The sequence below is a fragment of the Rhinoraja longicauda genome, chromosome 4, assembly GCF_053455715.1.
Source record: "Rhinoraja longicauda isolate Sanriku21f chromosome 4, sRhiLon1.1, whole genome shotgun sequence".
Lineage (NCBI taxonomy): Eukaryota > Metazoa > Chordata > Chondrichthyes > Rajiformes > Arhynchobatidae > Rhinoraja > Rhinoraja longicauda.
Window position 1 is genome coordinate 39,507,304 of NC_135956.1, and position 25,025 is coordinate 39,532,328.

Consider the following 25,025-nt stretch of genomic DNA (forward strand, 5'->3'; position numbering starts at 1 on the left):
ACAGCGACAGACCATCAGCCCACAATGTCTGTGCCGAACATGATGCCAAGCTAAATTGATCAGATTGGGAACATACCGAACAGAAAAGACACCTGGCTAGTCTTCTGTACATTCAATAGCAATCCAGAACTGATGTATGACTTAGTAATTAATCTCCTTCTATTTTGTTACAGGTTAATATTGTTGACCAACAAAAAGGGATGGTGCTTCGAGCTATGTCTCGAGCGTTATATGTCATCGTAGTTCTGTCATTATGGTTTGGAGGGGAGATTACTGCAGAAAGAGCAGGTATGGTGCCAATTTCATTATTAAAATTGCATCCAGTCAGATATGATTAATCTCCTTTGTTTTCAGGTATCCTTTGCTTCAGATCCCTGCGAAGTTGTTGTAATTACAAAATAGAGAAACTTCATCCTATTCAAAATTTGGGTATTTTGAATATATGTATTTGTTCAGTTCATCATTGTTGTATTCAACTTTTTTTTACATATTAATTTAATTCGATTTTTACATGATTTCCTGAACCAACAAGTGTTCGTGATTAAAAATAAAGCCATTGTGTAAAGTCTTCGAAATTCCCATTTTAAGCAACTTTTTACACCATGTATCACTTGATAATGTAACATTTTCCTCTCTTATTGAACTTTCTGTTGAGAGTGGTAAAACTTTATCTTTGTTCGGACACCTCATTATTTTGAACATTCTGATCTCCTCTTTGAACTATGGAGTTCAATCTTCAATCTTCAAGCTTCAATCCTATGGCACAGCTTTTCCAGCCTTTACTTGCAATTTAGGTCACTCATTCCTGGAACCATTGAAGTAAATCTTCTTCTGCATCTTGCATCTTGCCTATGTGATGCCTAGAATGTGATGCAAATTGCTGGTGTAAGTTAGTAAGTGTTTTATAAAGGTTCACCATAACTTTTTAGTTTTTCTATTTGGGCCTCTATTTATAAAGTGTTGGATCTGTATGGTTTTCTTAACTTGCCCTTTCATCCTCAAAGTTAATGGCCACATACTCCAGGCCTCTCTATTCTAGCTCATCCAGAACTGCACCCATCATATCACATTGGCTGGCTTTTCCCTGAGAAACTTTCTGCTGAATTTCAAAGGTTCCACCACACTATTTGAAGAAAACCAAAGGAGGACTTGCAAGTGTATTGATCAATATTTACCTTTACCTTTCAACCTTATCAAAAGTAAATTATCTGGCACTTTCTCTGTTAAAGGGAATTTGGGGTTGCAAATCTTCAGTTGCAGCAACTTGAAAGCCACTGGATTGTCTATGAAATTCTTTTGGATGTCCTAAAATGTTAAAGAACACCATATGAATATTACCGTATCTTAAATTAGGCTAAGCTCACAGTGTGACTGGGTGCAGTACTTGTGGTTCACTGCTTGTGGTCTAGCTTCCACCACTACTCCCATCAAAATAGGCTCTGTAGTTTCCAAGCTGTAAAGTAATATATTTTGTAAGTTAAAAATAGGGAAAGAAATGCACCATAAATAGTCTGAATTTAAATGAACAGAGAGACCAATGTGTGCAGATGCAGGGTAGTAATATGTGGTAGCCAAAGCCGATTTCATCGTAAAAAAAGAATGATATAATTAGCTGTATCTCTGCAGATGAAATTTAAAAACAAATAGGTAATGTTTAATTTGTACAGTTAAACTGCTGTCGTTAACTTATGTGTAGTTTTAACTATGCATTTACAGGAAGATTATGAAAAGAATAAATTGTGCAGAATTGTTTTTGAAATCAGCAATGGGGTTCAATAATAAAGGTACAAAAGCTAGGGTTGTGCAGCGCAGCACAGAGTCTGAAGAAGGGTCCCGCCCCAAAACATCACCCATCCTTGTTCTCTAGGGATGCTGCCTAACCCGCTGAGTTACTCCAGCACTGCGTCTATCTGCAGAAACAGATCCTTTGGAACACTGAGTCCATGCAAACTCTCAAGTACCCATTTAATTCTACACTAATCCCCATTTCATTTTCCCACATTCCTATAAACTCTCCCCATATGCTACCACTCACCTGGACGTTAGGGGCAAGTCACGGTGGGCAATTAAACTACCATCTTGCACATCTTTGGGATGTAGCACGAAACTGGTGCAGCTGGAGGAACCCATATGATCACAGGGAAACATACAATCTCCACACGGACTGCATTCGAGGTCAGGATCAAATTTGAATCACTGAAGCTGTGAAACAGCAATGGTGAGGTTACAGCTATTTACAATAATTCACAAGTTGCAACAAACTGCTGTTCAGGGAACATTATTGGTATCTCTACTCTGGAAGGTGTGACTGCCTTCTCTGTGAACAGAAGCCAATGGACTCTGTAGGATTTACCAAGATTGCAAACTTCCAAAGGGCTCAGAGAACGATAGACTGCACTGTGATGATGTTTTAGATTTTCATTGATAAGCTGGACTTCTTTATGAATCACAAGAGATATATACACCCAGATCATACAACATGCAAATGATGTGAGCAGTGATCTTTCATGGCGAAAGCATAGCATCCAGGAAACTCACCTGACTCAAGAGACTGCAGATGTTAATATTAGACAAGGGTGTAGAAAAGATTTACGAGGATATTGTTAGGAATCGAGGGCCTGAGCTATCGGGAGAGGTTGAGCAGGCTAGGACTTTATTCTTTTGAGGATAGAAGAATGAGCGGTGATCTTATAGAGGTGTGCAAGATCATGAGAGGAATACTGTAGATCGGGTAAATGCACAGTCTTTTGCCCAGAGGAGGGGAATCAAGAAGCAGAGGACAGAGGTTTAAGGTGAGGGGGGAAAGCTTTAATAGGAACCTGAGGGTGACTTTTTTACACAAAGGGTGGTAGGTATATGGAACGAGTGGCTGGAGGAGGTAGTTGAGATAGGTACATAGATAGGATAGGCTTAGAGGGATACAAGCATGGATTCTGCATCCATAATCATAATCATAATCATAATCATACTTTATTAGCCAAGGATGTTTTGCAACATACGAGGAATTTGATTTGCCATACAATCAAACCAATAAAAAGCAACAAAACACACAAAATATACTTTAACATAATCATCCACCACAGTGACTCCTCCACATTCCTCATCGTGATGGAAGGCGAAAAGAAGATCAATCTCTTCTCTTCTTTGTTCTCCCACGGTCGGGGGCCTCGAACCTTCCATTGACGGGACGATCTTGGCTCCCGTAGCCAGCGTTTGAGCCCTCCGCATCGGGTTGATCAAGCTCCCACATTGTGGGGATCTCAGATCCCCCATGCTGGGCGATCAGACCACGGGTCGGGGCTGGTCGAACCTTCTGTGACTTTGGAGCTTCCCGACATCAGTCTCTAACTGAGACTGCGAGGTCCTCGATGTTGAAATCCGCAGGCCGCGCGGTTGGAGCGTTGATCCCAGGCGAGGGATCGCAGGCTCCAATAGTAAGTCCATGGCCCGGCGGTGGGGCTCAAAGTCAGTCTTGAGCAAGGCCTCCAGCTCCATGATGTTAGGCCGCAGAGCGACCGGAGATACGATCTGGAAAACATTCACATCTCCAGCAAGGTAAGAGATTGAAAAAAAGTTTCCCCCGACCCCCCCCCCCCCCACATAAAACAAACCAGAGAACATTAACACATACTTTTAAAACACACTAAAAATAACAAAAAAGATGAAAAGACAGACAAATCGTTGGCGAGGTTGCCATCGCTGTCGGCACCACCCGGTGGAATAGGGTGTAATCTACAGAAATTAATTATCCTGTTACATAATGAATTCAGAGTGTCATTAAAAGAAGAAAAATATAAACTTGCTTACTTAGGATTTTAATACGTCAGGTAACATACTTTTCATATACAGTGTCCTCCACAATGTTTGGGACAAAAATCCATCATTTATTTATTTTCCTCTGTACTCCACAATTTGAGATTTGCAATAGAAAAAAATCACATGTGGTTAAAGTGCACATTGTCAGATTTTATTAAAGGCCATTTTTTTCATTTTGGTTTCACCATGTAGAAATTACAGCTGTGTTCATACATAGTTCCCCAATTTCAGGGCACCATAATGTTTGGGACACATGGCTTCACAGGTGTTTGTAATTGCTTAGGTGTGTTTAATTGCCTCCTTAATGCAGGTATAGGAGAGCTCTCAGCACCTAGCTTTTCCTAAATATAATAGAGCAGAGCAAGATAGCCCACTCAACCCTAAAAATCGTAGTATGTCATGGCGCCATTTTAGTAGGCAGAAACTTGCAGAAACATTTAAAAAGAAAAATAACAAAAATCTGTGAATTGATAGATGAGATATATTCTGCGTTTTTATAGTATCATCACACATACTGTTACCCCAAAACACTGATTACACTGCGAGCGGCATAATGGACAGCAGGTTTTGCTTACTAAAATGGCTCATTTGCGTACTACACTTCAGTATAGGTGATTTCGATGGAGTGGTCTATCTTGCTCCACTCTATTATCTTTGTTCTTTCCTCCAGTCTTTCTTTCCATTACCTTTGGAAACTTTTATTGCTGTTTATCAACATGAGGACCAAAGTTGTTCCAATGAAAGTCAAAGAAGCCATTACGAGACTGAGAAACAAGAAGAAAACTGTTAGAGACATCAGCCAAACCTTAGGCTTACCAAAATCAACTGTTTGGAACATCATTAAGAAGAAAGAGAGCACTGGTGAGCTTACTAATCGCAAAGGGACTGGCAGGCCAAAAAGCTGATGACAGAAGAATTCTCTCTATGATAAAGAAAAATCCCCAAACACCAGTCTGACAGATCAGAAATACTCTTCAGGAGTCAGGTGTGGATTTGTCAATGGCCACTGTCCGCAGAAGACTTCTTGAACAGAAATACAGAAGCTACACTGCAAGATGCAAACCACTGGTCAGCCACAAAAATAGGATGGCCAGGTTACAGTTTACCAAGAAGTACTTAAAAGAGCAACCACAGTTCTGGAAAAAGGTCTTGTGGACAGATGAGACAAAGTGATATCAGAGTGATGGCAAGAGCAATGTATGGAGGAGAGAAGGAACTGCCCAAGATTCAAAGCATACCACCTCATCTGTGAAACACGGTGGTGGGGGTGTTATGGCTGCTGAAGGTACTGGCTCACTTATCTTCATTGATGATACAACTGCTGAGGGTAGTAGCATAATGAATTCTGAAGTGTATAGACACATCCTATCTGCTTAAACAAATGCCTGTTCAATATCTGTTCAAACAAATGCCTGTTCAATATCTGTTCAAACAAATGCCTCAAAACTCATTGCCGGCAGTTCATTCCTACAGCAAGACAATGATCCCAAACATACTGCTAAAACAACAAAGGAGCTCTTCAGAGCTAAAAAATTGTCATTTCTTGAGTGGCCAAGTCTGAACCCATTTGAGCATGTCTTTTATATGCCGAAGAGAAAACTGAAGGGGAATAGCCCCCAAAACAAGTATAAGCTAAAGATGGCTGCAATACAGGCCTGGCAGAGCATCACCAGAGAAGACACCGAGCAACTGGTGATGTCCATGAATCGTAGACTTCAAGCAGTCATTGCAGGCAAAGGATATGTAACAAAATACTAAACATGACTCCTTTCATTTACATGACATTGCTGTGTCCCAAACATTATGGTGCCCTGAAACACAGCTGTAATTTCTACATGGTGAAACCAAAATTTATAAAAATGGCCTTTATTAAAATCTGACAATGTGCACTTTAACCACATGTGATTTTTTTCTATTACAAATCTCAAATTGTGGAGTACAGAGGCAAATAAATAATTGATGGGTCTTTATGGAGGGCACTGTAAAATATATTTTTTTAATTTAAAACATTTAAATGCTTTTTGGGAGCTTTATAAATCAAAGTTTAACACCGAACCACGAAAGATGATGTTAATACTAGTGACTAAATACTTGGTCAGATTGGTGGATTTTAAGAAGGGAGAGGCATTGAGAGGAAAAAGATTTCAGAAGCAATTTTGCGAGGGTGGCAGTTGAATGGAGCAGCAATGAAAAGTGAAAAAAAAGAGGGCTGAGATATAGAAATTGTTTTGGGTTTGGGGAAGGTTTAGTGAATAACAACACACAGACACTGGTGTTACCCTCACTTTTGTTCAGAGTTCCCTGCTCAATGGAATTACATTTGCTGAGTCAAACATATACAAAAAGGGCAGGTTCAAAGTTGAAAAATTAGCCTTTAGGCGGCATTATTAAACATAAATCTAGATCAATAATGTTTGCACCATTGTTTTATTCTATTTTAAAAGCTTGGAAAATAAATTGTGCTGCCAATCAATCCTAGTTAAAGAATCAACACATACTCCAAACAAATTTGAGTGTAACACATTGTTGTTCATTTATAAGTAACATAAAAGGATGCCGTTCTTCAGGATACCTTAATATACACTTTCAAGACTGATAGAAAATATTTTAAACATTAGGAAAAGTGATTCGAAAGCTAGAGTGCGACCACCTTTTTTATTAAGAAAATAACAACAGAAATATATATTTTGTACTTCAGCATTGTCTTACCTTGCATTGGATTATAATTAATGTTCTTCAATTCCTTTTACTCTCCTTTACTCATATCACAGGATACCTTTCCATCTCCATCTTGAAAATTTGAAGTCATACTCATTTGATAAAAATAGTTTGGGGACATGTCCACTTTTTTGCATCTATATTTTTAAATCATTGAGGGTGTGCATAAGCAACACCTGGCATATCTAAAGATAAGCAGCTTTCCTAGTGAAGCTACAACACTGGACTACATGCAGGGTAAGCAGCAAAGATAGCAGGCAATAGACAGAGTGGAGTGAACTCCCAGCCAACATATCAGATCATATCTCTGTTGTCTGACCACATTAAGCCATCAATGATGGTGGACAATTAAACAGCTAATGGGAGGAAGATACACCAAGAGTATCCCCGTCCTCAACTATGTCAGGGCTCAACACATGAACACCAAAAGCAAAGCTAATAAATTGCAGCCATGTTAAATCCAAATCAATAATCCATGAAATCACCACCATCGTTTAAACCAATTGTCAGCTATTTGATCCATCCAAAATGTTATGAAGAGATGGCTGTGGTCATTGGATACAGCCAAGGCTTAGGGTCTAGAGAACATCCCAGCTGCAGTGCTGAAAACTTGTGTTCTAACACAGCTTTTTAGTTTAGTTTAGAGATACAGCGCAGAAACAGGCCCTACAGCCCACCGGGTCTGCGCCGACCAGCGATCCCCGCCCATTAACACTATCCTACACCCACTGGGGACAATTTTTACATTTGCCAAGCCAATTAACCTACAAACCTGTGTGTCTTTGGAGTGTGGGAGGAAACCGAAGATCTCAGAGAAAACCCACGCAGGTCACGGGGAGAATGTACAAACTCCGCACAGACAGCACCCATAGTCGGGATCGAACCCGGGTGTCCGGTGCTGCATTCACTGTAAGGCAGCAACTCTACCGCTGTGCCACCGTGACCACTGTACGTCAGGACTAGGTTTTGTTGCAAGACTGGCTTTCATCTCTGGCTTTCATCACACTTGGCCATGTGAAAATTGCCAAAGTTTGACCAGTTTATAAAAAGCAGGAAAAACTCAAGTCAGCAATTTAAAGGCCAAGTAGTCTACTCTCAATGATCAGGAAATTTATAATTTGGTGTACTGCTCGGAATGATCTACCACAAGCTTTGTCCTAACATAGATCAAATAACTAAATTCCAGGTGAGACTGACTGACCTTGACATCAAGGGTATATGTAATGGAGTGTAGCATCTACAAATGGTGGTAATGTTAATGTCAATAGACATGAAGGGAAAAACACTCTAATGGAGTCACACTTTGCACAAGGGAAGGCAGTTGGGGTTGTCAGAGGTTAATCAACCCAGTCGATGACTTCACTCCAGGAGTTCCTCAGTGCAGGGGTGGCACAGTGGCATAGTGGTAGAGCTGCTGTCTTACTGCTGCCAGAGTCCCTCAACCTCCGGTGTTCCAGAGATAACAATCCAAGTCTGTCCAACTCTCTCTGTACCTAATACCCACTAATCCAGCCTTCATTCTGTTCCTTTTCCAAAGCCTTCACACTCTTCCTGTATTGTGGGCAACCAGAACTGAGTGCAATGCTCCAAATATGGCCTAACCAAAGTCCTATAAAGTTGCAACCTGATGCTTACGCTCAATGCCCGAGCAAAGAAAGCAAGAATACTATATGCGCCTTATTGAAACAAGATTTCAACCTAATTTTTCAGATGGGCATAAAAGACATGGTTTCACTTCAAATAATAGTATGGATTCTATTATTTTTTCTCACTCATTGAATATGAGACAAACTGTTTATCTGTTCACTATTGTCAGTGTTGAGAGATTTTGTTTTTCCCAAAATTAGTTTAGTTTAGCTTAGTGTAGTTTAGTTTAGATTAGTTTAGTTTAGTTTATTTTCTTGTCATGTGTGCCGAGCTGCAGTGAAAAGCTTTTGTTGCATGCTAACCAGTCAGTGGAAAAGACCAGACTTGATCACAATTGAGCCATCCACACTATACAGATACATGATAAAGAAAATAACATGAATGTTCAGCACAAGATAATGTCCAGTAAAGTCTGATCAAAGATAATCTGCGGGTCTCCAATGAGGTAGATAGTGGCATAGGACTGTTCTCTCATTGGTAGGATGGTAGGATGGTTCAGTTGCCTGATAACACTGCATTCCTACATTGAAATAGTAAGCTTCATTTCAATGTGTCTCCCCAGTTGCAAAGTGCTTTAGGATGCCCTACATTTTATAAATTCATATCTTTATCTCCTCCTTCACTGGTTCTGGCCTTGTATCCTCCTAACAGGAAGATGCACTGACAGGGAACACATCATGGAATCAAGTGGTAATGTTGCAACGCTCTCTCTGATCTGGTTTTACTGTGAAACTGACTCCCATGAAATCGTGACACAGCTCCTCACAGGAATTTGTACTCCTGCCCCCATGATGCTAGTGAATGGAAACTTTCCAGCTCAACGCATCCTAATTCCTGATGCTTATTATTGCTGCTTGAAGCTGGATTTTGGTATTCATGTGTCTATTTTCTGTTCCTGATTTTGCATGTAGTTAAAAGAAACAGTCAGGACAGATCCATGGAGATGAGCTGTGCTGTGTAAGGAATTGCTGTTGACAGTCTTTTGAATTTAGCATAGAAAATTATCAAACAGCTGCAACATTCCTTGTGCACATAAAGAAAGTAAATAATTTACTTTCAACTGCCAACACTGAAAAATGCCTTCTTTCCTGAATGGTGTTTTTTCAGAAAGGAGGATGGAGGGGTTTCATTTTTTTCAATTACACTAATTAACCCTGAATAGTTTACAGACAATTTAGAGGCTATGGCATTTGTGAGTCTGGAGTCACATTTATATGTAAACTGGACTCTCTATGGCCAACAGTTTTCTCGTCCCGAACAGAATTAACAAACTAAGTGGGTTTTTAGGGTAATGCAACAATTTCAAGGTTTAGCTGTTATTAGCAATGCCAGATTTTTGTTCCAAATTTTCTTTCAATATTTGAATTTATTATCCACAGCTGTGTTGCTGGGTTTTGAATTATTGTCTTCAGTTTAAGAGCCCAGACTGCTGAGTGCTTGTCTAGTACCTTAACCACTGTATAGCACTCTTGCATTGATTTCAAAGAGATAACAGAAGTGGTAACGGTTTTAAATTTCACTCTTTCAATTGCAGAGACACCCAATGGGTTATTTGAGAAATCCATAGCTAAGTGGAGCAGCAAATATATCTACCACCTCTAACATGATCCCACCACCAGTCACATCTTCTCATCTGCAACCCTTTCCACCTTCTACAGAGACTGCACCCTCTGCAACTCTTTGGTTCGCACACACCTGCCCATCCAAACTACCTTCATCCCAGATACTTTCCACTGCAACCGCAGGGGATGTAACACCTGTCCCTGTGCCTCCTCCTTCACATTGGCTTTTCAGATCCAGCTGGCCTGGTTAAAATAGAGATGAATGATTCTGTACTCCACATACTTAAATGACTTGCCACAACTCTCCGTTTCCTGATGATTGGCACCATATTTAAAGAACAGAGTCTGCATAAAATAAATTTATTAGTGAAGGTCTGCACCTTGGCAGTGAATACAGTGGTGGAATGACCACCTTGGCATGCCTTGTGAAATGTCTTTCCTCATTGCTGCATTGTGCAACTTTGGCTTCTCCATGGAAGTTCCTTGCGCAGAACCCACTGATCTGGTCTCTGGCGTAGAGGAACAGACTACAAGAATATATCTTGTTGACTTAGTCTAAATATCCCTTTGAGTAAATAATGGAGCTATCTCTCTCTCTCCTTCAGCATCTGTCTTCTTATGCAAGCCAACAAGTGTGTGGCAGTTGTCTGGTTGGTCTGGAGATTGTAGCTATAAGAATGGCACCCTTCTCTCATGGCAGAGTAACAGGAAAAGGGACAAAATTAATTGAGGTCAGGTCAGGAACTCTCCAAGCCCTGCTTTGGATGTAAATTACTTTCATGAGATTTTCAGTTGAATTTTTTTTTTGAGGTGGAATCCATTTGGGTGTTTGTACTCATTATAACATGTTGAAGCATCAAAGAAATATTTGCAATCCAATTCCTGGACACATGGCTACAAAAAAAGGCGAGGAACATGGAATCCGTGAAATAGTAGATAACGCCCTTTCAATATATCCTCTTTGTATAAAATATTATGAGACTGGAAATTGAAGCACATGTTTCCGTTTTCTCCAAAATCTAACTTCACTTGCTCTTTGAACCTTTTCACCAGCATAAATATATCAACACATCTAACGTTATGGCAATCCAGATGAGCCCATCTACAGTATATCTTATCCTTCACTGCTAGCTTTACCATACAGCATTGTATATGACAATGTCATTTTCAATAAAAAGTACTTTCAGATTTAGTGAATTCTATACCATCTAAAACTGGCAATCAAAAAAAAAAGTAAGCTGTGAACTAAAAACAAAAAACGCTAGAAACATTCAGAAATGACAAAGGATCTTTTACCTGAAATGCTCACTTTATTTTTATTTATATAGATTCTGCCTGATGAACGGGGTGGTTCTAGCATGATCTACTTTAATTTCTGCTCCAATTAATCTCTCCTTGTTCATGAGCTATATTCCGCTGGATCCTCTTCTGCAGGCACCGTTATCCTTCCAAACCTCACTCACATGCTTATTGTTTAGTGTTTACACATTAGACTTTAGAAATACAGCACGGAAACAGGCCCTTCAGCCCACGGAGTCTGCACCAACCAGCGATCCCAATACACTAGTACTATCCTACACACGAGGGCCAATTTACAATTTTTACCTAAGCCAATTAACGTACAAACTTGTTCGTCTTTGGAGTGTGGTAGGAAACCGGAGCTCTGGGGAAAACCCATGTGGCCACAGGGAGAATGTACAAACTCTGTAGTCAGGATTTAACCCGGGTCTCTGGTGCTGTAAGACAGCTACTCTACCACTGCATCACCGTGCCACCCCTGTGCCTCTTCTCATGGTGCATTGTGGGATGCTTTGAAACATGGTGGCTGGTGAACTGGGGTTGGTGAGGTGGGTTGGTGAGGTGGGGTGGGGGTGGGGAGGGCAGTCCTCTGCCAGATTCTCTCCCCCAGCTTTGTCAGACACCTTTTTAGTGCTTTTTGGTAAGCAGCAGGTGGGTGGTATAAATGCAGGTTTAATTATGCATTCCCTGATAAAGGGTGACACGGAAACCATTTGAAACACCCCCGATTGGCCTGCTGTCTTTGTGGTACATCTGGTAGTATACCTGCCTACCCGTTTATTCTTTGATTGCTCACAAGGCTAATACTTGAATAGCAGACATAATCAGCTTGAGTAATCGTGAATGCAGAATCTGTCTTCCAGCTTCTACTTTTGTTTTTTTTCCTTTTAATTGCGGGTCTGATATACATTGGTATACATTGTGCCCTTCTTCAGGCATAACACACATGCAAAGTTTATCGATGTAACAGTGGGATAGCTGCTGATGACCAAAGTCCCAGGGTCACCTTGATGTTTTGAGACATCTTCTGGGGTCACACTAGCCAGGTATTGGTCCCAGTAAGTAGTATCAGGTTAGTATCAAGTCTAATGACTTGAAGACTCATTTATATTAGCTACCATTAGGCACCCAATTGAAGAAGTGTCTTGATGCAAAACGTCACCTATTCAACAGGCAATAGACAATAGGTGCAGGAGTAGGCCATTCGGCCCTTTGAGTTAGCACTGCCATTCACTATGATCATGGCCGATCATCCATAATCAGTACCCCGTTCCTGCCTTCTCCCCATATCCCTTGACTCCACTATCTTGAAGAGCTCTATCTAACTCTCTCTTAAATGCATCCAGAGAATTGGCCTCCACTGCCTTCTGAGGCAGAGAAGTCCACAGATTCACAACTCTCTGGGTGAAAAAGTGCTTCCTCATCTCCGTTCTAAATGGACTACCCCTTACTCTTAAACTGTAGCCCCTGGTTCTGCACTTCACCAACATCGGGAACATGTTTCCTGCCCCAAGTGTGTCCGATCCCTTAATAATCCTATTTGTTTCAATAAGATCCCTTCTTATCCTTCTAAATTCCAGTGTACACAAGCCCATTCGCTCCATTCTTTCAACATATGACAGTCCAGCCATCCCGGAAATTAACCTCGTGAACCTACGCTGCACTCCCTCAATAGCAAGAATGTCCTTCCTCAAATTTGGAGACCAAATCTGCACACAATACTCCAGGTGTGGTCTCACCAGGGCCCTGTACAACCGCAGAACCTCTTTGCTCCAATACTCAACTCCTCTTGTTATGAAGGCCACATGCCATTAGCTTTCTTCACTGCCTGCTGTACCTGCATGCCTACTTTCAGTGACTGATGTACAAGGCCACCCAGATCAGGACCCCTCTGTCAATGGATCATCAACTTCCTGACAGACAGGAAGCAGCATGTGTGGCTGGGAAAGCACATCTCGGACCCGCAGACCCTCAGCATAGGAGCACCGCAAGGCTGCGTACTCTCCCCTCTCCTTTATTCTCTCTATACCAATGACTGCACCTCCACAGACTTCTCTGTCAAGCTCCTCAAGTTTGCGGATGACACTACCCTGATTGGACTGATCCAGGATGGGGAGGAATCTGTCTTCAGACGGGAAGTGACACAGCTGGTGTCCTGGTGCCAATGCAACAATCTGCAGCTCAATGCTCTTAAGACAGTGGAACTGATTGTAGACTTTAGGAGAGCTCCCCCTCCTCTCCCCCCACTCTTTGCTACATGCCAATTTTAACTCTTGATTCAACTGCACCCTATATCCAGGCTACTGTTTGTGGGCCTATAGATAACTCCCATTAGGGTCTTTTTACCCTTACAATTCCTCAGTTCTATCCATACTGACTCTACATCTGATTCTATGTCACCCCTCGCAAGGGACTGAATTTCATTCCTTACCAACAGAGCTACCCCACCCCCTCTTCCCATCTGTTTGTCTTTTCGCTAGGACATAGACCCCTGAACATTCAGTTCCCAGCCCTGGTCCTCTGGCAGCCATGTCTCTGTAATTTCCATAATATCATACTTGCCAATTTCTAACAAAGCCTCAAGCTCATCCATTTTATTTCTTATACTTTGCACATTCAAATACAACACTTTAACTTTGATATTCACCTCCCCTCTCACACCGTTCACTATTGGTTCTGACCATACTCTCTTATCCTTTCTCAAACTTTCCTTCCCATTAATTTGGGAGTCTTTTGTAACTTTTCCTGTATTCACTTCCCCTTTAACTCCATCTTTATACTCCCAATTTGCGAACCCCTCCCCCCCCCCCCCCCCCCCCCACTATTTAGTTTAAACCCACACGTGTAGCACCAGCAAACCTGCCTTTTTGTTTCCTACAGAGATGCTGCCTGGCCCGCTGAGTTACTCCAGCTATTTGTGTCGATCCTCAGGCTTCAGGCTTGGGATTCTATCAGCCTCAGGCCACCAATTACAACTATGTTTCACATCTTCATAAAATAGTCTAACTTGCAGAACCAAAAGGAGCCGAAGTACACATCCAAATCCACAAACCTATCAGCATGCAGCCTCTCTAGAATCTGCTTAAATCTCTCAATTAATAGGTGAGCGAGAGTCATACAGCACGGGAACAGTCCTTTCGGCCCAACTTGCCCAAACCCACCTACACTAGTCCCATTTGCCTGCGTTTGGCCCATATCCCTCTAAACCTGCCCTATCCAAGTACCTGTCTAATTGATTCTTAAACGTTGCATTAGGCAATTTCCTAGGCTCATCTGAAGGCTCATCTGAAGACAATTTCTAGTGCCCCTTGGGAGGCTCTCCACGAAGCCCAGACACCATCTAAGTCTAATATATGTCTCTGCCTCTATGTAATATTTGTCATCCACAGTGACCTGCTGTTCTCAAGTTTCTCCATTAGTGGCTGGATTAAAGAAGCGTTTCAACATTTGATCATAAGATCATAAGATCATAAGATCTTCAGTGATAGGAGCAGAATTAGCCCGTTCAGCCCATCGAGTCTACTGCACCATTTAATCATGGCTGGTCTATCTCTCCGCCCTAACCCCATTCCCCTGCCTTCTCCCCATAACCTCTGACACCCATCCTATTCTTTCATTTGAAACAGAGGACAATTTTGGATGTCTCTTTGTCCGATATCTTAAAACGTGTCTAGCCTGGTCCTTGACAGCTGCTATTAGAGATTACTTCAGTGCCTGGAAGTTTGCCTTGCTGTCAGTTGACATTGGTCATGTGTTAATCAGAATGGGTTCACGTCCTTTCTCCAGAGATATCAGTACATTATCCAAAGTGTTATCATAATGCAGTATTGAGAGGGTGCTGCTTTGTTAGTGGGTGGTTTTCTTTTCAGATGAGGTGGTTGCAAATATTTCCATGGTGCTATTTTGAAGAAGAACCAGATAGTTTACCCCAATATCAGTGTGACAAATTATCTGATACTGATCACATTGCTGCTGTGAGATCTTTCTATGGACTCATGCTTCTTATATTACAGCAATGGTTATATTTTAAAAACACGTATTTAGCTGTAAAATTGCTTAACTGAGGTCTGAACAGCAAATATATATATTTGTTTCCTTCTTTCTTGATATCATTTGTTTTTGTTTTGTTTTATTTCTCTTTATTCATCTGCTTACATTAAGTATATCCGTCATATAAATCCTGTCGAAGGTAGACACAAAATGCTGGAGTAACTCAGTGGGCAGGCAGCATCTCTGGAGAGAAGGAATGGGTGGCGTTTCGGGTCGAGACCCTTCTTCAGAATCCAAATTGTTAATGTACCTGACAAGTGGCTGTAGAGTAGACCCAGCACCTATTTTGTGGCACATCACTGGTCAAAAGCCCTCAATCATAGAGTCACAGAGTCATAGAGTCATACAGTGTGAAAACAACATGCTGTAGTGGGTCTGGACGCAGCAGGAATCAGGCAAGATGCCAGGTAAGGATTAACAGTAACTTTAATGTAGCATCAGAACATCCACTCTGTTCAGTTTCCCGCATGAGTAAACTCTAGCCCCTTCAGGCAAACCCTGTAGCTCCATACCCCTCCCCAGCCCTGTCCACTCAGTGCCGAGGGGGATGACCCAGGGAGTGGCCTAATCCCCGGGCACCGCCACAATGCCACATCCACACTAAACATCCCGCGAAAGTCATAGCATCATTGAGTCACAGTCGTACAGCATTGAACCAGGCCCTTTGGCCCAACGGACCTTTCAGCCAAACGCTATATTATTTTTACAGCACTTTTTTAGAAGAAGACCCTTCTTCAGACATCCTGTCTTTGCGTGTAGACTCTACACACTATGTTCACTTAATCAAGGCATCATTTTCAGTCTGTTTTCATTTCATATAACAATAAAAACTAAACAGGCTATATCCTGGGCAGGTCAATTGATTCCCTGAACTCTGCTGTGTTCGTTCAATAAAAAGCAATGGTGGTAGTTATTGTGAGCAAAGTGCCAGATTGTATATAAATTTAGCCGAGTTCCGACTGGATGCCTGTGGCATTCAATATTAAATTTGAAATACTTGATAATTGGTAAGAGATGTTTCAGTGTGTGATTCACTGGTAAACACTATTGCGAGAATCAGGATTTGATTTAACTTGCCCCTTTGTGGCCTGTTTAATGCAAAATCGTTTCAGATATACGCTAAATTTCAGGGATTTGGCCTGTAAAAAAGAGCTGTAAAAATAATATAGCGTTTGGCTGAAAGGCCCGTCAAGTTGGGCCCAAGGGCCTGGTTCAATGCTGTATGACTCTGTGGCTCAATGATGCTATGACTTTCGCGGGATGTTTAATGTAAATGCGGCATGTTGTTTTCACATTGTATGACTCTATGACTCTGTGACTCTATGATTGAGGGCTTTTGACCAGTGATGTGCCACAAAAGTAGGTGCTGGGACTACAGCCACTTGTCATGTACATTAACAATTTGGATTCTGAAGAAGGGTCTCGACCCAAAACGTCACCCATTCTCTCCAGAGATGCTGCCTGTCCCGCTGTCTTTTGTGTCTATTAACAAATTGGATGACAATATCGTTAGTATTTTTAAGAAATTTGCAAATGACACAAATTGTATAGTGAACAGTGAACAAATTGTACAGTAAAATGTGTGGGAAGGAACTGCAGATGCTGGTGTACACCGAAGATAGACACAAAATGCTGGGGTAATTTCAGCGAGTCAAGCAGAATCTCTGGTGAAAAGGAACAGGTGACGTTTCGGGATGAGATCCCTCTTCAGACTGAAGGAGGGTCTCAGCCCGAAACGTCACCTTTTCCTTTTCTCCAGAGATGCTGCCTGACCTGCTGAGTTACGCCAGCATTTTGTGTCTATCTTCAGGCCAATTCACTGGATGTTTTCAAGAGAGAGTTAGATTTAGTTCTTGGGGCTAAAGGAATCAAGGGATATGGGGAAAAAGCAGGAACGGGGTACTGATTTCTGATGATCAGCCATGATCATATTGAATGGTGGTGCTGGCTCGAGGGGCCGAATGGCCTACTCCTGCACCTACTTTCTATGTTTCTATGGTGAGAGTATATTTGGATGCGCATTCAGGGAACAAGAGGTCTTCCTTTGTCTCAATTTTTATTTGTTGGGATGTAAGAAGTCGTGCTTAGTGTGTGAGCAGACCATGTTAATATTAGTAATCACCAATTAAAAAAGACTCATTTATCGCCAAATGTTTGGGAGAAGGAGGAGGAGAGAATGATCCCAGCACCAGAATGGTGAGAGCAGAAATGCCTTGCATGGACCTCAGCCCTCATTAATGCTACATTATCCTGGCACAGCTAGCCAGGTGGTGAGGATGGATGCTTAGTTTAGCTTAGTTTAGAGATACAGCACAGAAACAGGCCCTTTGGACCAATAAGTCCTGACAGGCCAACAATCAACCCACATATTAGCACTATCCTACACATTAGGGACAATTTTTTCTTACAATTTTTACCAAAGCCAATTAACCTACAAACCTATACGTCTTTGGAGTGCGGGAGGAAACCGGAGAACCTGAAGAAAACCCATACAGTCACAGGTAGAATGTAGAAACTCCATACAGACAGCACCCATAGTCAGGCTCGAACCTGGGTCCCTGATGTTGTAAGGCAGCAACTAGTGATCAGAGCAACTGGTGCTCTGATAACAACCTGTCCCTAAATACCACCAAGACCAAGGAGCTGATCATCAACTTCCGTAGGTCACATAACGGGGAATACGCCCCGATCTTTATCAACGGGGACAGTGTGGAGAGAGTGTCCAGCTTCAAGTTTCTGGGCAGTCACATTTCGGAGGACCTAACATGGTCCAATAACACTGCTGCGTTGGTCAAGAAGGCACAGCAACGACTGTTCCACCTAAGAACACTGAAGAAGTCTGGTCTACCCCAACAGTTGCTGACGACATTCTACCGCTGCGCTATAGAGAGCATCCTAACACATGGCATCCCTGTGTGGTACCTCAGCTGCACGGAGGCAGAAAGGAAAGCTCTTCAGCGGGTAGTCCATAGAGCTCAGAGGACCATCGGAACACAGCTACCAGCCTTGGAGGGCATCTACAACACACGATGCCTCAGAAAAGCCACCAGCATCCACAAAGACTCTTCACACCCCTGCAACAGTCTGTTCGAACTCATTCCATTCGAACTCAATCGCACACCTCACCTAAAATGACAATGGATAACATTGCATCATAGTTCCTTTGAAGTAGAAAGGAAACTCACCTTACAGCTGTTGCTCATTGTCAAGTACCTTTGCTGTGAGCTACATCTTAACGTGAAGACAGGGCTATCTTAATCATGGCATTGATGACTCAGACAGCTATAGAAGGAATTAGCATCATCAAGAAAGAGAAATCTAAGTTTGGGGAGAATTACACTCCACTATTGTCTTCAATCTCAAATAACTCCCCAGTTCTGGGCCGAGTGTCTGCAATTAAAAGTAGCACTCTCTGGATATGTCAATAAAATTAGAATGACCATGATCTTAGATGGACTTAGAAAGTCCCATTGTTTTTTCTGAACAAGGTGAAAAATTCCTTCCTTGAATGATATGATTAAAAAAGATTCATTTTATTACTGTCTCTGGACCTGAGTGCACACAATTTTCCCATTGCATTTGGCTGCGATATGCTTCAAGTCATTTTATTGCACTTTCAGACATCAATGATTGATGCTGTAAAAATGTAGGTTTTGTTAAAGGAGCAGAAGTGTTGCAATGTACAGTTGCAAATGTTATCCACAACTTTTCTGGTACAGTTTAGCCAGAGGGAAAAGTTATCCATAGCTGAGAAGTGGTGTAATATTGTGTTTCCCCTGAATGTGCTGAAGCAGCATTGCCCTCAAGTCTTGCGCTACAGGACAATAAAAAAACTAACATGAAGAAGCTTGTTCAAAGCAAATTATCTATAATATGTCTACAATCACAAAGTACCAATTTTCATTTCATGATCTTAAAAATTAATCATAATTAAATCATCGATACAGCAAAGCATTAATAATTTTGCATTGAAATCTTTACGCAACAACATTTTGATTTAAAATTGAAAATAACTTATAAAACCGCAAGTGAAAGATTTATATTTCCTTGAGAATTAGCACAAAAACAACTTCTGTCGAACAATCAGTCTGATGAGGGCAGGTTTCAACAATCTCGTGGGAGGCTGGATCTGTGGAACTACGCATAATAACAGCCTTCAATTGTGTCGTACATCACTTCAAGTGAATCTCTGCTCTCAAAAGGAGCACAAAGGAGCTGAGGGAAAGAGCTGGGCTTTTATGTTTCTGGCAGTCACTGTTTCGAGGCAGCATGTTACAGTGAAATGCTTTGGGGTGCAGTGCTTATGCTTTTCAATGTGTACCATGTATTACCTGTGAACTCTGATTCCTTTACAGGCTGCAAGAACGTGCACTATGACCTGGTCTTTCTGCTGGACACTTCCTACAGCGTGGGCAAGGAGAATTTTGAAAAGGTCAGGCAGTGGGTGGCCAATTTGGTGGACACTTTTGACATCAGTCCAGAGAAAACCAGGGTAGGAGTTGTAAGCTACAGTGACAAGCCACACACTGAGTTCAACCTAGGTGCTTATGACAACATAGAGGACATCAAGCAGGCTGCGGCAAACATCAGATACCGACGTGGGAACACCATAACTGGGGAGGCCATTGGCTACATCACCTTGAACAGCTTCTCACAGCAGCAAGGCGGAAGGCCAAATAATCCGAACATCCAGAAAGTAGCGATCCTATTGACAGATGGCAGAAGCCAGGATGAAGTCTTGCCAAATGCGACTTTGACCCACTCTGTTGGTATCAGGCTCTTTGCTGTGGGTGTTGGTGATGCCCTGAGGGAGGAACTGGAAGAGATTGCTTCTGAACCCAAATCTGCTCACATGTTCCATGTCACTGATTTCAATGCCATAGACAAGATTCGAGGAATACTACGACAGAGACTGTGCCAAAGTAAGTGCCTACTATTTGTTATTTGAGAGGGCAACATCAGGCAAAAGAATGTTACCTGTGGCTTTGAAGAAGCATATGTGTATTTGTACTGTTTGAGCATTCATTTTAGATGTATATAACTGCAACCATCCATTATTTAACTGTTTACAAACTGCTTAAGGCGATTTAAATTATTGGACAATCAAAGGCTATTCTTGAGACTGATACTGATGGTCCAATTTAAGGCAAAACCAACAAAAAGGTTAGGTTACTGGTGACTGGGAGCATCATGTGGTACACTAGCTGGGAGCTGGAGGGATGGATGTGAATTCTGGCTCCACCGAATATTTTATTTTATTTATTTTAGTTTAGTTTAGAGATATGATGTGGAAACAGGCCCTTGAGCCCACCAAGTTCGCGCAGGCCAATGATCACCAGCACCAATGATTGCCATAGTGAGGCCCACCGAAAATTGGAGGTGCCATAGTGAGGCCCACCTGAAAATTGGAGGTGCAGCACCTCATATTTCGCCTGGCAGCTTGCAGCCCAGTGGTATGAACATTGACTTCTCCAACTTTAGATAGTTCCTCTGTCCCTCTCTTCCCCTCCCCCTTCCCAGATCTCCCTCTATCTTCCTGTCTCCACCTATATCCTTCCTTTGTCCCACCCCCTGACATCAGTCTGAAGAAGGGTCTCGACCCGAAACGTCGCCCATTCCTTCTCTCCTGAGATGCTGCTTCACCTGCTGAGTTACTCCAGCATTTTGTGAATAAATACTTTTGATTTGTACCAGCACCTGCAGTTATTTTCTTATTCTAGTACTATCCTAGTTCTATCTTTATAATTTATAGAAGCCAATTAACCTACAAACTCCTGCACATCTTTGTGGGAGGAAACCGGAGCACCTGGAGAAAATCCACACAGTTACGGGGAAAACGTACAAACTCGGTACAAACTGCACTCATCGTCAGGATGGAGCCCGGGTCTCTGACGCTGTAAGGCAGCAACTGTACTGTGGTGCCATTGTGCCGCCCAAAAATATGTTGCAAATGGAAAAACTCCCTGAATCTTGTGGTGGGTTAAAGCCTATCGGTTAGGCCCTGAAGCATCATTCCAAACCTTTTTCTTTGAGAGTTCAAAAGCATACATAAGGTTACTGTGATTATTAGTGAGATTTCCACGTTTCAGTTGAGTGTACCATGCTCCGATTAAACGCCTCAATGAAATTTGAATAAGGTTTGCACTGGTGGTCTGAGTTCCATTCCAGGCATTCCCCTTCCGATAACTCATGTCTTAGTGCTTTGGGATAGTGGTTGGAAGTCCCTGGTGCTTTTCTTGAAATAATTGTTGATGGTAATCAGTTTAAATTCATCCTGGAGAAGCATTAAACAGAATACTTACCAAGTCATAGCAAGAACCATTTGAAAATTGACTGACTGAATTCTGTGCATGTGTGTGTGTGTATGAGTGAAAGTGATTAGTCGGATATTGTGAAAGAGTGAGACAGAGAAAAGTAGACGAAAGCATGCTTATCATAAGGATTGATTGTGCCCTGTTGATTGGAATGGCTAACAGATTCACTGTATATTTCTGAGTGTGTACGCTCAATTGTTGTTGGTTTGAATGTAGAAACAAGGAACTGCAGATGCTGGTTTATATCAAAGATCGACACAAAGTGCTGGAGTAACTCAGCGTGTCAGGCAGCATCTCTAAAAGAAAAGGATAGGTGACTTTTGGGGTTGGGATCCTTCTTCTGACTGTGGGGACTTCTTCAGAGTCCAAAGGAGGGTCACGACCCAAAACATCACACATCCTTTTCCTCCAGAGATTCGCTGAGTTACTCTAGTACTTTGTGTCTATCTTTGTTGGTGGTTTGATGCATGTTCCAAGCAATTCCTCGTCCAGAGGATTGTTTTACATGGTTATTGATCAGTGAATGAGCACTATGAAATATTATGTTTTTCTTCATTTTTAAGCTTTTTATGAGTAATCTTTTCCAGAAACCTTCAGAACACACGAGGATAGTAATTTGTCCTTGGTTGCTTCAAAATGTTGCAGCAGTGCATTGTGTTCTGGTTGCTTCCAAATGTTGATGCTATTGACTTTGATATTGTATGACTAATACGAACAACTTATGATGAATATCTAACTTATGATGGTACAAAACAAAATGGCCATTCGTTCATTTTGGAACTTTGGCAACTGTGGGGGAGAGGCATTGTGCTGTAAATGTTCTGTTCATTTTTTAAAGCGGCCAGTAACTTGTGCTAACTCTTCATTAGAGTTTCTGCTAAACTCTATCACTTATCCTGAAGATCAGGCATTTTTATGTACACAGACAGTGTTTTGCACTGATTTTTTACTCTACTTGCTGGAGGTAAAGACCAATAAAATTAACCTGCTTGGATATGATACTTTTTGAGTTTTGTTGGAGGTCAAATCCAGGTTGCAGTTGTAAACATTCATAGTGTACAAACCTACTGTACTAACCATTTATCAATCATTTACCATATTTGATCAGGAATAAATAGAGTAATCAGAACTATTTCAGCCCAGGATTTATTTTAAGCGCTGCATGGCCAAAATATAACGAATGAGTGTTCTTTCCATTTTCACTGTGTGAAAGCATCTAATTACTTGAGAAACTGGCAAATGACTTGAAAGGAGTAATTAAAGGGCACTGTATTCATCTCCAAGGCAACCCTACTTTCAGTCCAGCTACAAATCATTTTGACTCCATGATGTCAAATACATGGAGTGTGACGTGTCCATAGTCTGTGCTTTTTCACGTGGATTTCCTTAGCCGTAGGTTATTTGGAAAAGGGAATTAAAATGTTTGCCAACTGTATTTTGATCTGGGGTGTATCCTTTAATTATTTTAAAACTCTGGCATGACATTGAGGCTAAAAGTGTGCTGTTCAAGAAGCAGGCTCAATAGAAGCCGCCTCTTTAATACCGCACAGCGCCATTTGTGTACTATGCCCCTCATCATGCTTTCAGTTTAGATAATCTCCAAACACTACTTCTTTCCCAATAATTTGGCAAAACTCACATCATTTTTAACACATCATTCGCTTTGTCAATAGACAATAGGTGCAGGAGTAGGCCATTCGGCCCTTTGAGCCAGCATCACCATTCACTGTGATCATGGCTGATCATCCACAATCAGTACCCCATTCCTGCCTTCTCCCCATATCCCTTGACTCCACTATCTTTAAGAGCTCTATCTAACTCTCTCGTGAAAGCATCCAGAGAATTGGCCTCCACTGCCTTCTGAGGCAGAGAATTCCACAGATTCACAACTCTCTGGGTGAAAAGGTTTTTCCTCATCTTCGTTCTAAATGGCCTACCCCTTATTCTTAAAATGTGGCCCTTGGTTCTGCACTCCCCCAACATCAGGAACTTGTTTCCTGCCTCTAGCATGTCCAATCCCTTAATAATCTTCTATGTTTCAATAAGATCCCCTCTCATCCTTCTAAATTCCAGTGCATACAAGCCCAGTCGCTCCATTCTTTCAACATATGACAGTCCCGCCATCCCAGGAATTAACCTCGTGAATCTATGCTGCACTCCCTCAATAGCAAGAATGTCCTTTCTCAAATTTGGAGACCAAAACCGCACACACTACTCCAGGTGTGGTCTCACCAGGGGCCTGTACAACTGCAGAAGGACCTCTTTGCTCCTATACTGTCCATTCAGACCATTCAATTGCTTTAGATCATGTAGCTTTCCGTTCTTTCCAAGAAAAGTATTATAATTCTTCATCATAAATTGTTTGTTCCATTGTCCACAGGTTTGTTAACTTATCCTTGTTCCCTTGTAACCCTTTTTGAATCCACAGCTGTGATTTAATTTAGTTTAGATATTTTTTAAGTTGGAGATATAGCGTGGAAACAGGCCCTTCGGCCCACCAAAATCGCACTGACCAGCGATCACCCTGTACACCAGCACTATCGTACACACACAAAGGACATTTTACAATTATACCAAGCCAATTATCCTACAAACCTGTATGTCTGTGGAGTGTGGGAGGAAACCGGAGCACCCGGAGAAAACCCACGCAGCCACGGGGAGAACGTACAAACACCATACAGACAGCACCCATAGTTAGGATCAAACCAGGGTCTCTGGTGCTGTAAGGCAGCAACTCTACCGCTGCGCTACCTATCGTACAGCCTTTCATAACCCGGTCAACCCCTCTTCTCTCTCCCAGCAGGAAAAAGGTCCAAAAGCTTGGAAGCTCTTTCCACCACTTTCACGAACACACTCTTGCCTGCTGTTACCAGACTACTGAATAATCCTCTCAGAAATTAAACTAAGTGTGTAATCCCAATCTTCCAATTTATTTACTCCCTTGCACTTTTTTAAATCTGCGATGACACTATAACATTATATTCTGTACTCTGGTATGGTTCCCTTTGCACCACCTAAGATTGACACAAAATGCTGGAGTAACTCAACGGGACAAGCAGCATCTCTGGAGAGAAGGAATAGGTGACGGTTCGGGTCGAGACGCTAACCGTCTGAGTTACTCCAACATTTTGTGTCTATCTTCGGTTTAAACCAGCATTTGCCATTCCTTCCTACACATACTCCTTTGCACTACCTGTTGCACTTGTATATGGCTTGATTTGACTGGATAGCACGCAAAAACATTTTTTTTGTTGTATCTCGGTATACAGTACACGACAATAATGAAATCATACCAATGCCAGTAAGATTTTAACAGAGGATTCAAAGTCCCGCAGTTACCAGACATTTTAGAGGATAGGACTGCGACATTATTTTTTAATGAATTGTTTAATTATTGAAAAACTACAGGTTGAGGACAGGAAAGTACAATTAGAATGTTTAAACCAATAAAGTCTCATCAGCAAATTATATCTTCTGCACTGTAATTTTTATTATTGGAGTAACTAATTAGAGATCAATAGAGTCTGCAAACAGGTGGTCCTTAATGTGCTTCAGATGATAAGTCTATACTTACACTGCATGGTCATTTTGCAATTGTTAAACTATTAGGGAACGTATC

General features: G+C 41.7%; 1 protein-coding gene across 1 annotated transcript in view; it reads left to right on the plus strand.

Moving 5' to 3' along the window:
• Positions 1-200: 200 nt before the first annotated feature.
• Positions 201-25,025, plus strand: part of col22a1 (collagen, type XXII, alpha 1) — a 188,463-nt gene continuing 163,638 nt past the window's right edge. The window contains exons 1-2 of the mRNA XM_078398602.1: positions 201-288; positions 19,448-20,014. Coding sequence (XP_078254728.1) covers positions 201-288; positions 19,448-20,014 — 655 coding nt within the window. The remainder of the gene's footprint in view (positions 289-19,447; positions 20,015-25,025) is intronic.